The sequence below is a fragment of the Anas platyrhynchos genome, chromosome 1 (genome assembly GCF_047663525.1).
Source record: "Anas platyrhynchos isolate ZD024472 breed Pekin duck chromosome 1, IASCAAS_PekinDuck_T2T, whole genome shotgun sequence".
Lineage (NCBI taxonomy): Eukaryota > Metazoa > Chordata > Aves > Anseriformes > Anatidae > Anas > Anas platyrhynchos.
The window spans coordinates 68,479,784-68,492,655 of record NC_092587.1 but is presented as its reverse complement, the minus strand read 5'-3'; the positions used below and the strand labels follow the sequence as shown (position 1 = coordinate 68,492,655).

The 12,872-nt window shown below is 46.0% G+C and overlaps 1 protein-coding gene across 3 annotated transcripts in view; it reads right to left on the bottom strand.

Moving 5' to 3' along the window:
• The window catches only part of PDE3A (phosphodiesterase 3A), a 264,734-nt gene extending 252,482 nt beyond the window's left edge, over positions 1-12,252 (bottom strand). The window contains exon 1 of one of the 3 annotated variants that reach the window (XM_072040693.1): positions 12,234-12,252. Coding sequence is in view for 2 of the 3 variants with exons in the window: in XM_027458268.3 (XP_027314069.3) it covers positions 10,087-10,974 (888 nt within the window). In the remaining variant the exon portion in view is untranslated. Of the gene's footprint in view, positions 1-10,086; positions 11,822-12,233 lie in introns of those variants that run through there. The other 2 variants (XM_027458268.3, XM_072040690.1) reach the window with 2 other exon arrangements.
• Between the last annotated feature and the right edge of the window lie 620 nt (positions 12,253-12,872).

Below are 12,872 nucleotides of genomic sequence, written 5' to 3'. Positions count from 1 at the left end.
ACATTTCATCTCATACAGAATTTAAAAGTCAACAGAAAAACAGTGAATATCAAGGAATGAAGTCTAAAGAGGTGGTATTTCTGTCACTCATTTTCAGAACTGTCTTAATAAATCACTAATACTAACTAGTCCACAGTTGCTTTCAAAATAGGCATACAGTAGCAATAATACAACCACTACACATAGCAGAGTAAGTTTTTCCAGCTAAAGCTCATCTTTTTTTTTTTTTTCTTTTTGTGTGTGGGGGGGGGAGGAGGAGGGGTTGAGGGCAGTAAGAGTCTCTTATTTATTCCAACTGCTCTTATCACAATTCTAACCAGGCAGAGCTCCATGTTGAACAAGCCTCCATTTATGCCCATGAGAACAACACTGGCTCCAGCTACACAGGGAGCTTATCAGCAACTCAACGTCTAGCCAGATCTCAGCTCCATGTCACAGCCAAAATTAGCAACAAATCAGGCTAGGTACCAGAGGCACAATATAAAGCAATCACCTAAATGGCTTTGCACCTCTAGAACAGAGCACCAAGTTACAGCTGTCTTATTGGAATGTATACACCTCTAGAACATAATTATAAAGGTACTTATCAAAATCACCCCTGAAGTAGATACAAATCAAAAGTCATGCAGTGGTTACAGAGGCTGGTGTATTTAGAAACAAACCTGTCTGCAGACACATCAGTAAATATTATTAAATATCCTGAAAGATCAGCGTCATACGTAACTCAAACTACAGACTGCTGAGTTCCATCCCTACAAGACAGCTTAAAACTCAATTTGAATACATACTAATACATACTAATTTGAGTATACGTATATCAAAGCACACACATCTTTATTTTATCACACACATATCTATGGCTATGATATATGTGCATGTGTGAATGCGTGCACACAAAAATGTGCTACAAGGTCTCAGGTACCTATGTAAGCAGCACAAACAACACTACTTTTAATTGCTTTCTTTGGAGTAAGAAAATAAATGGATATCTGCTCAAGAAAACCAAAAACAAGTAAACAAAACCTACATGCAGACTTCTGTATGGGAACACACCTATGTGTTGAGTGCATTCCCATATGGGAGGGATAACACATAAGACATGATTGTGCGGCCTTTTTGCAGAGAAGTCTGCACTTTTCTATAGCTGTCATTTCAATTGACAATACATGGACATAGACTAGGTTTTGTGTTTCTCTGCAGGCTACAAAAAGCTTGGACAAGTCTATCTGTATTAGAAGTGGAGAAAATATTGCTCAGATGTAGCTTCTCAACTGCTGCATCATCCTTTCCAAGTACTTTTGTTGCTTGTCAGATACGCAAACATAATGCTCCTGAGGGTCTCTTTTTAGACTGTCACCCCAATGACGTTATCACCACCACAGTGCAGACAGCCTACCACTCTGTCCTCTTCAGCTGCCTGACATTCCCATTTCAATGTAAATTTGGGGTATCGATTTTTGCTGGGAATCTATATTTGTATGTAACATAGGTTACAAAACATACTAACATTCTGCTTATACTCCATGACATTAAACACAAACTTTGGCTTATTTAAAACCGTATAAAAAGAGCAAGTATAAGAGGCTAGCAGAAGTATCTGTTCTTCAGGGTGAGGAAAAAATAGCTATTGCTGGTGCCATGGCTGCAGCTCCAGCGTACAGAGATGTATCAAGGTATCAGCAACCTGCTGGAACCCTAAAGTGCAATAATTTGTTCATAACTTTTGACATTCAAACACTCAAGTCTTTCCCCATCTGGATTTCATTTCACAAGCAAGCTTATGAACAAATATAAACAAATATCAGGGAGAAGGATGCTGCTCAAAATAAGCAATGTTCAGATTTAAAGATGAGTAAATTGTTCCCCTACAATATTAACATTTAAACATGGAAAAACAGAGTCTGACTGGTTATTCTAAGAAACAGGTTTAGTTAAAGCAGAAAAAAAAAAAAGGCAACAAAAAAATCAACAACAGAAATCCACCATCCATCAGTGACTTGATCCTCAAAACACAGCAAATGATACAGCTTTCCAGCTGACATCAGTATATTAATATTTTTCACAGTTCTTAATCAGGCTGAGATATTTCTAAAAGAACAAGCCACTCTGAGGCACAGTTACTTTTTAAACTGTCACCAGCATCTGTCTCAGGAGTTAACAACCATTAGCAAGCATCCTGAATATGCCAGAAAAGCATCACTCCTCGAGAATTAGGCACAAAAGAGTCCCATAAAAATGCAGCAATGCAGACTATAATTTTAAAAATCAAACCAAAACATAAATTATATCTATAAAACAAAACCAACTAAAACAGACTATGGAAATAAGTCACGTTTCACCAACAGATTGGGGCATTAGACAAGGAGACGTCAACCACAGTCAGAGCTATTTCTGTTGTGGAAGTTCCATATTTTTCCAGACTTGCATTTGTCATGAGACAAGAGGATGAAAAAGTAAAAATGTGTTTAACTATACCGATGCTCATACACATTTTTTCCCTAATTGTTTTCAGTATTTAATCATATTAAAAATGGGAACACAGTCATGCGGCAACAGATCCTGGTCAGAGGCTCATACAGAACATCTCAGATAAAACACTAAATGCACTAAAGCATTCCACAACAGAGAAACTAATAATTTTTTTCATTGCTAGTTTCAGATTAAAAATAATAATAATAATAATAATAATTCTCAACCTGCTTGACATAACAAACCTGTAAATAATAAATACAAATGTCTAGTGATTTAAGAAATAGGTTCATTCATACCCTGCAACACGTTCCACAACGTTGCGTGTATTGCTATCACACCCATCCAGACTTCTTTCTAGCAGTTAAAACTAAAGATTTTTTTCCAAAAAAATCCTTTTAAGAAAATGCCATTCCATACTCTTCTGGCAGACCTGTCCTTACTCGTCTTTCCATCTTGTTAGATTGTTTGGGCTATCCATGGACCCCCAACTATTCACTTCGGCTAAAGAAAACCCAGCAAAACTCTTCCACCCAGGACTTCACTAAGCTCACGTCGCTGTAACACTGGCACACAAACACACCTAGGATATTCAATGACCAACACTGCCTGCTGACAGTCTTCTTTCTCACAGCTTCCAAAATCAGCAACATAATTTCACCAGCTAGACTCGAGTTACCAATACTTTTACTGCAGGATGTCTCGGCTTTTGTTCAGCAGCACCCATAGTGGCATTCAGAAACCACCCTTGTGCAGCAGTACGGAAGGACCAGCCTAGCACTTCTGTCCCATCAGCAGGTTCTGCTGGTTTGTTCTTTGCATGTCATTTCCCATTTTATTTATAATCTTATGTACAAATAAAGAATTATGCACATAAAGCAAGACATAAAGCAATGGTGAATTAGTCTATTTTTCCAGATTCTCGATGACTCTTGAGGCAGCTACCTTGTACTGAGATTTGCAACCACTCTCATGACTTGTAAAGGACTTTCAGAGGCCAAAAAATGCCTCCTAATTCTACATTTTTGTTGTTAGACCAGTGAGAGAAGCACAACCTTCCCTTACAGCAGCCGGTTTGGCTTGCCCCCACCTCGCCAAGCCGATAAGGGTCAGGGCAGTCTGTCCACCTGTCAGTCCTCAGCCACCCGAGCAACCGCAGACCTGATGAACAGGAGCAAAAGGGCACGAAAAGCAAATAATAATAATAAAAAAAAAAAAAAAAAAAAAAGAAAAAAGAAAAAAAGCAACTATATTTGCGCGGATACGTGGGAAAACGTTTTAAAAAATAAAAAGCTCGATTAAGTACCACGGACAGATTTTGGTTTTTGTGTTTTTAGCTCCTCGGGCAGCCGCTGGGCAGAGCAGGGGCTCGTGTGCCCTCTAGGGGTGCAGCCCGGCAGGGCAGGTGGGTGAGCCTGCGGCGTGGCAAAGAGCGGCGAGAACCAGCAGCGGCATACATCGGCATACATCGGCACCCAGGAAGGGGGCGGCGAGCTCAGTACTCAGAAAAGGAAAAGCCTGTAAGGCATAGAGCGGTTCTTCCTCTTACCATCCCGTTTAATCTCCCCAATAAGGCTCAAAAGCCAATACTCCCCCACGTTTAAATTCGGGCAGATATAGGATTTTCATTTATTTACCCCAATTTTTCTCACTACTCTGATGCAGAGAACTCCTGATGTTACTACTGTTCTCATAGCAGGACTTATAGCAAACCAAGTTAAAAAATAAAAATCAAAAATAAAAAACTAGTCCAAAGTAGAGGTGTTTATTTCTGAATGACACTCCAACTAACACAGAAGAAACTTTGAGGAAATGAGTTAGTAATTTATCAAGAAGCTTTTTCAAAACCAAACAGAAAAGAAAGCATCCAAAGAAAAACTCAACTTCCACTTTGCTATCTGATTTGTAACATTTATTTCCTTATCTGTTAAGTGGTATGCTACAAGCTGTACATTTTTACTTAGATTATCTAGGTAAATCATATCAACTAGCTCAAAGCAGCTTCAATTTCAGCAGTCTTCTTATCCTAATACCATTTAAGATGCAGCTGGCTTACCCCTATTTCAAGCCCTGCTGTTTGCAGGCATCAGAACCTAGCAACCTTCCTAGTTACAGGGTGAGATTTGTATATGTGTTTACATATATATATGTACATGCATACACACACATGCATAAATTATCCTTTAACAGAAAAAAGTGCAAGTGATATTCCTCCAAGTTACAAGATATAGCTATGTCACCCTTTCTTGAAAAACAAACAAAAAAAAACACACAGTTGGAACACAAGCACAGTAACAGCAGATCAGAACAAATTCACATAAATGTCACAGTTAAGGTCCAAAACATCATGTGTCACTGTTTTTCCCCTCCACCCCCCAAGAGGCTTCTCAAAACACATTTCATACACAGGGTCACTGTTTGGGCTGTTTATTTAATTAACATGACAACCCAGCATACACAGGATTTCTTTCAGTTCCACAGCTTTGCATTTTCACACTTCACTCAGAAAGAGCATAAAGTCACTACCATATTTTATTTTATTTTTTGCCAATATGCCATAATATCCCTTTCTTGATTTATATTAGTTTAGAATCTATTTTTGCCAATAACAAGAGTTTCATCAGCAGTTTTAAACTTTTTGTGGGGTTGAAAGAGAAAAAAAATATGTAGGTAGAACTGATTTGAGTAAATAAAACCATGAAAAAAACAAACAAACAAAAGCATTACATCTGGAATCCTTGCATGAATTTTCCTGGAGACTTCATAGAATATTTCACACAGTTGTGTTACAGCAAGTCACTGGGTGACATAACTAATTACTATTAGTCAGTTTCTGGTGACCTAAATGGTACCGCCAGTAAATCTTATCAGAGTAATTACAGCTCAATAATGCTTATTAGAAGAAGGTATATTCTAATATGCTCCATGTCTAATCAGCAACATATTATGAAATTTAGTGTCTAGATTTAATCTACTATCTCCTCTCCAAAATTTGAAAAAATCTTTGTTGCATTTGGACCTCTTCTATTATCAAACCAAAGAGCAGCATACATAATACTAAAAATAGGTTATAATTGTACATTTTACTTTTTTTTTTTTTTTTTTTTTAAAGGACAGAATGCTAGAGAGCCAGGAAAGAGAGGAGGGAAGCAATGTATTCCTGGCACTTACAATGTTCTCACCATCAAACAATTAAAAGAACAGATAAAACCTCAATTTTCCCTTGGAAAGAAGAAAAAATAAAACACCACCAACAACTACATTTATTTTTCTCATCGATTTCACAGATCTTATCACTGAAGTCATATCTTTGACCATGTAAACTGTTACAGTACTTTCTTCTCAGCTCCGCAGACCAGCCGCGATGACGGTCTCAGCTCACAGCTTTCACATGCAGCAGTGGGAGACCGGCAAAGCCACCACTCAGAGTCCCACCAACTGCGGTCACACCAAGCAAGACTCCTCCAGCTGCCACTGAAGGAAGACAGAGGAGTCTGGGACTAAAGTTGCTCACCTGAAAAAAAAATTACTTGCTGAAAGAAGAAACAGGAAGGGAAAGATGTGGCACAGATGCCACGGAGCAGTGGCAGCACAAAACAGCTACAAGCACCAAACCAGTTAAAAATAAGTGACAGATGCTCAGATGCCCACCCCTAATCTCCCATCAGTAGGGAAAGAGCATAGACAAACAACAAAGGAAGATGGGTAGAAAACCTCTCTGCCCCAGGAGCCATAGACAAGCTGGGAGTTTACATGCTGGCCTTGCAGCTGGAAACATCAGACCTACGTCCTGGTGCAGGGCAAAGGGTCAGGACAAGACTCAGCACCCTGCCAGTGCCTCCTGGTTAAAAGGGCTGTGTCACCAAGGGGGTTGCAGGCTGGTCTGGGAACTGGAACGTACTTCAAACCCTGGTGTATGCTCTACCTGTGACAATCTTCTGACCACAGCAAAAAATACCTACAAAGGTATTTTTGATAAACAATTTGAACTACTGGAAACAGCTGCTCTAGTTTGTTTAACACACACTTCTAACGAATCCAAATCAGCTGAAAGCCCCATCTCCTTCTAGACAAAACAAAGAATAAGCGAGGCTTAAAAGCAAAATTAATAGTCTTCTGCACAGTTTAAGTTGTCCGGCTACTCTGTCCTGGCCACAGCAAAATTGTCCCTTTAGACCGTTGGACACATTGAATACATGCATGTTTATACCTGCAGAGATTGGAGGCATAAGCTCTAGAATACATGGGCCATATATTTTTTTAATAGGAAACACCAAGTCACAGAACACTTTTCCAACCCTCCCACCACAATCTTCTCCCCAGATATTTAGGAAAAGCTATAAAAAGTTTGCAAAAACATGAGGAAGAAACTCGAACGCTATTGCCCTGGTGGTACTTATGCATTTACATGGGGAAAAAAATTGTTCATTCATTCATTCATTGTCTGTCTCATCCACCCATTCACAATTTCTCTCTGCAGTCATCTTCAAAACTGGGTGAGCGAGCCCTTAAGGAGCTGAGCATCCTCAGCTGGCATTGATGAAATCACAGGAAGACAGCACTCAGCTGTAAGCAGGATCAGGCTGTTAGAAAGCACACATTTCTCAATGAGAAATGCATACAAGCCAAACTGGAAGCTTTTAATCCTAAAATTTGCTGAAGTTGAAAGAAAAAAAGATAAATCAGACCCCCAATACAGAATTAAAACAAAACTGGTAAAGAACGTTTTTAGCAGCAAAATAAGGTTATATCTGCATGTGTGTGTTTGGTTGTGGTAGTTTATTTTATGAAACTTTTGCTTTTTAAATTCTTTTGGGGACTGATAAGAAATGAAGATGAGATGTTTCCACAGAAAGAATAATTTATAGTGACAAAGACATTTTCAGCTATTCCTCAGCTGAAACATCAGTTTTCTATTTCTTTAATTTTAGCTATTTCACCTATTTGTGATGTTACTTTGCAATTCCTGGTATTGCTCTTTATACCACAAGGCCAAATAAATTTGTATTCTAGCAGGGAAAATTTTAGATTATAACTGAGATATGTGTGACTAAAAGAATAAAAAATTAAAATAATAATAAAAAAAAAACTTTAGCAGGCTCTTGTATTTATACAAGCGGTCAGATAGGGAGGGAACCACACTCTGGAAGAATAAAACCTTAACTAAGTGCTCAGGAATAGGAAAGATTACATGAGAGGCAGCGGGAAACACCTCTAGAACTCCTGAAGTTACTCAGCAGCAACTGAAAGCATGTATTTCAAAGCAATAAAGTAGATCCATTTCCTGATGCAAGTTATTGGCAGCTCTCAGGCATACTCAGAAACTATCTTTCGGACCAGAAGCAGTCAGGGTATGTTTTTTAAAAACAGGGGGGTGAGGGAAGGCCTGGTTCTGTTTATAAAGCCCTCATCTCTATTTTTAACAAGTTATATTTAAAAACTGTCCAAAAGAGAAACATTTACCTATGGTTTTTTTAAGTCTACAGGGAGGTGATTTCTTGCTACAAACACAAACTTTGTTTGTTGCAGATTAAGAGAGTCCCATGTCTCCCAGAATTTCTTCAAGATTCTTACAGAGCTTTGTGTCAGGGTCTCTGTTTTTCTGCGGTGCTACAATTTATTTAAAAGGACAGCTTTTAGGGAGGGAAGTTCACATACGTACAGCCACAATGTACTTAAAAATAAAAGACAAAAAGTCTCCACAAACTTGAAAGTAGTCATCCATCTCTAATCACACAGTGACGCAAGTGATACCAGATCTCGCTATTGATTAATACCGAGTGAGAACAAAAGAAAGAGAAATTTGCCAAAATCCTGGAGTGGGTAAACTTAACAGTTGCCTGCTCACACCAGTCCATCTCCACAGCTTCGAAGCCGAAGCTGCTTGGGACAAATCTGACTAGTGTCTCTATGGGAAATACAAGCTGGGGTGGGGGGGAAGAGATCTACCCTGTTATCCATCGCCAGGATAACATCGCAGTCTATATGGATGATCTGAATTCTCTCCACAAGAAGGGGGAAGGATGTGACCGCAAACTAGTGAGCCCTATCTCTGAACGATTACGTTTAGACATATTAACTGGAAAACTGCTTTTGCTTAAAGTGAGAGAGCAACTGGAAATATGTTTAAAACACTACAAGTGATTATTGTAAGAAACCACCAGAAACATCTAGCATCATGAAGTATAAATGCTTTTAATTTCTTGCCTTAGATATTGTATTTACAAATTATTCTTACACCCTCCTCGCTCTCTGAATTCATAGTAAAACAAAGTCTGAACTGAGTCAGCCTTCTATTTTTTCACACTGTATTTGCCTGGACACTGTGGTAAATATTTAGTTTATCTAAACAAAAATGTTAAATAAATAAGTACGTTTGTTGTAAAATAAGCCTCAAGTATATAAGGTTGTCAGGCCCTCTTCTAGCAAATGTCATAACCAACCACAAAGGGATGTAATCAAACCATTTCCAGAAACAAACTAGCCACCCACACCAGATGGTTAGATGCCATTACTTCAAAAATACTTAGCTGCTTATCCAGCAAGTGACCTGAAAGAAAACCTTTGGTGTGGGGCAATGCGCTTCAGTCAACCACAGCTCCCAGTCATTCACAATATTAATTGAAAAGGAAAGCTTAATACCATTTGCCACTTGTTTTCCCCCAGGTTTCCCTCTCCACCACGAAGCGAGGGTAGCACGGGCTTTCAATGCGCCCAGCTGCGCTCGACCCACCGAACAACTCTTTTGGGGGGTGACTTTAAACCTCCAAAAAATGAGAAAGTGCTTCGAGCACAGAGCTAAGCCCATCTCATGTCTGTGGCAGGACTCTCTATAGCCACGCAATAAAGATAACGAGGTTTGCTCGATTCTTTTTTTTTTTTTTTTTTTTTGAGATGCGCTTTTAAAAAGCTGCGTGGCTGGTAACTAAGTTTTCGCTAATCCGTTGCAATCACGACCTCTTAAAATAAAGCAAGTTGTGATAAAACGCGTGGACCTCGGCTCGGTTCCCACAATAGCCGAGCGGGAGCTATTGATTCCAGGCACAGGAACAATCCCGGGAGGCAAAGTGCAACGATGAGCACCGCACGGCTGCGGGCCGGTCTCAGAGGACACGCTATCGCCCTGATAAGGGACTTCTCCCACCGAGGACTAGCTGCTGGGCTCCCCCGCACGCACACCTTCAAAGTTTCATCGGGCCAAGTTGCCTTTGCAGAAAACTGCAGGTTTTAAGGAGCGGGGCTTGCCGGTGATGCTGCGAAAGCTCTCTGCTGTGCCGTGAGGGCAAGTTCCCACCAGGCAGGCGGGTACCACCCGCCTCAACTTTCTGCCAGGGTTCCAAAATAACAGCGATATTAAAAGCGAGCCCCGCCGATGGCTGTATAACAAGAACAATCCCGAGCTCTCTCCCCACCGCCGGCACCGGGGACAAGCCAGTCTGGGTCCGGGGCTTACCCGCTTCCCCCCCGTCCCTGTCCCTGTCCCGGGGCGGCCACCGGGCACTCTGCGCACCGTTGCGAGAAGCCGGCGCCCTGCTCGCCCCCCGAGGGGGCTGCAGCCGGAAGGGCGCGCCGGGACCCCGCTTCTTCCCCCCTGCGGTCCCTCGACCCCTGCCCTACCTGCTCGCGGGGGATGCAGGGCAGCGAGGTCCGCCGGTGGCTCTTGCTGCCGCCCGACATCTCGGCGGAGATCATGGAGCTGGACCGCCGCCGACGCCTGAGCACCGGGGCTTCGTCCGCGACCGGGGGGGCGGCGGGAGGCTCCGCCAGCGGGGCGGCCCGCCGGGGGGGCCAGAGCCGGTCGGCGTAGCCGGCCAGGAGGATGCCGAGCAGCCCCAGCAGGTAGGCCAGGTAGGGCCGCCAGGACGCCGGGACCCTATCCAAGGCGACGAGGGACGTGGTCCTGGCCGCGCTAGTCACGGCGATCATCAGGACGCCCTGCCTCGGCTTCAGCACCAGCCATGTCACGGCGGCCAGGCAGCTCAGCACCACCCCCGCGGCGGCCAGGGAGCGCAAGCGATCCTCCCCCGCCGCCAGCGCCGTCTGCGCCGCCGCTTCCCCCCCGCAGCAGGCGGCTAGCAGCAGCGCCGCCGCCCGCGGCCGCACGCCGCCGCGCAGCAGGTAGCAGCCAGCACCGAAGAAAGCCCCCGCCAGGCCCAGGGGCACGGCGCCGAGGGGCAGCCAGCCCCCCAAAAAAACCCAGCCCCGCGACCCCGCGCCCCCCTCCACCGCCAGCTCCCGGCCGCGCTCCCCCCTCGCCGCCAGGGCCAGCAGCAGCAGAAGCAGCAGCGCCCAGAGGCAGCCGGCGCGCAGGGCCGAACAAAGTTGCTGGCGGCTCCTGGTCTCCCCCGGCAGAGGCTCGGTCCCGGAGGCCGGCCCCGGCCCCGGCCCGGGCCTCGCCGCCCCGCCGCCGCCGCCTCCCCCCCGCGGGGTGCCGGGCGGCCCCCGCTGCCGCCCCGCCGCCGACAAGCGCCCGCCGGAGAATGCCCCGGCGCCGCTGGAGGCCATGGCCCCAACGGGCCGCCCCACCCGGCCTCCCGCCCCGGGGGCTTTTCCCGGCTGGGGTGGGAGCGAGCCCCCGGTGAGGGTCAGCGCCGGCCCGCGGGGGGCAGGCGGCGGGCCGGGGGCGCTCCCCGCCGCAGCGTCGGCATTTGGCGGGGGACCCCCCTGAGCCTCCTCCCCGAGCCTCGCATGAAGGGCCGGGGGGCGCCTCGCCTCCTCCGCGACCACCTCGGGCTGCAGGGGTGCGGCAAAGTTAAAGGAAAAAAAAGAAAAAGAAAAAAAACACACAAAGAAACGGGAGAGACGCGGGGAGATCCTAAGCAGTGTAAGGAAGAGGGCGGGGGTATGCGGGGGGTGGCAGCTGTACCAACTCCGAAGTGCTGCTTAATTTCTAGGCCATCGGATGCCCCTCGGGCGCTCCCGGCGAGCAGGGGCGGCGCTGCCCGCAGAAGGGTCCCCGCCCGGCCCGCGGGGTCCCGGCCGTGCCCGCTGCGAACGGCGGGGAAGAGCAAAGGCCGAAAAGGCCGAAAAGTGGCAGATGCAAGGCCAGTGGAGCCGGGGCAGCAGTTGCGGAGTCCTGCCGGGATAGCCGCAGGAGGCACCCGGAGGGAGGCTGCTGCGAGGGGGAGAGGGAAAGAGGAAGAGAGCGAGAACGGCTTTCCCTTATGAACGCTGCCGGGATAACCCCTGAGTTTCGCACGGAAATCTCAAGTGATGCAAGGCCCTCTCCCCTCCCCGGGAGAGAAGGCAGCCGAAAGCCCAGAAGCGAGCCCAGACCCGCTCGAAACAACGAGGGGCGCGGGGGGGGGCGGCGGAGGCTCTAATTGCGCAGGAGGCTGCCGGGGAAGACGGGGTCGCCGCCGGCGGAGCGGCCGGACCGGCTCGTGGGGAAGGAGGCTTCTGGGGAAGGAGGCTCCGTGTGCCAGGGATGGGGCCGGGGCCGGGGCCGGGGCCGGGGCCGGGGCTCGCCCCGCGCCCCCCCCCCCGCTGCCGCCCCGCAGGAGCCCGTGGTGCCACCTGGGCGGCAGAGCGCCCCGCCACCAGCCAAGGCATAAATCTGCCTGTCAGGGAGGGGGCAATTACGAGGCCGTAAAAAAGTCAGGAAGATGAATGCTCGCAAATGATGATCGCTGTTTTTGTTGTCGTTTTCGTGGGAAGCCCGGACTGAAATCCCAAAGGCAGCGGGCGACTGTCCTCCGAAGCGCTGCGAGCCCCGAGGCTGTGGCTCCCTCCAAACGCCAGTTTCCTCCCTCCCTTCAACCTACCTCTGCCTCACGGCTCCTCCGGGAGGCTTTGCCCAGGGCTGGGGGCGCCTCCCTGGGCTGCCTGAAACGGCCATGGGAGAGATGGCCCCAGGTGCAGGCTGCAAGCCCCCTCACCATCCTCGTTAAAGACCCAGGTGCCAGCAAAGGGCGCGAAGCAATGTATTTAGCACATAATAACGTAAACCACAGAGAAATATAATCACCAGCTGTGAAGTTACGGAACATTAAGAGCCAGGAAGCGAACAGATTAGAAAACAGCATCTCCCGGCTAACTTCCCCCTTGAACATACACGAACCACTAATTTGAGACAGATTTATAGCCTTTGCTTATTTATTGGTGTACCTATCTGGGTATCATGCCTATCGTTCAGGATGTGCCTCTGAAATGGTAGCATTAGTGAAAAGTTTGGGATTTTTACTGGAAATGGGTCGTAAAAACTGAGTATGATTTTAAATAATAGTCTTCCAACCTATTATGGGATATGGATTTATTAGTCATTTTTATATTTGAAGCTAGATTTGGAAACAACATAGATATTGTTAGCAAAGTTTGGCTCTGAGGAATGGAAAGCTGCTTTCTTTTTTTTTTTTTTTTTTTTTTTTTTAAAGGCTAAGGGTCCAGATTAAGAACAGCTGGAA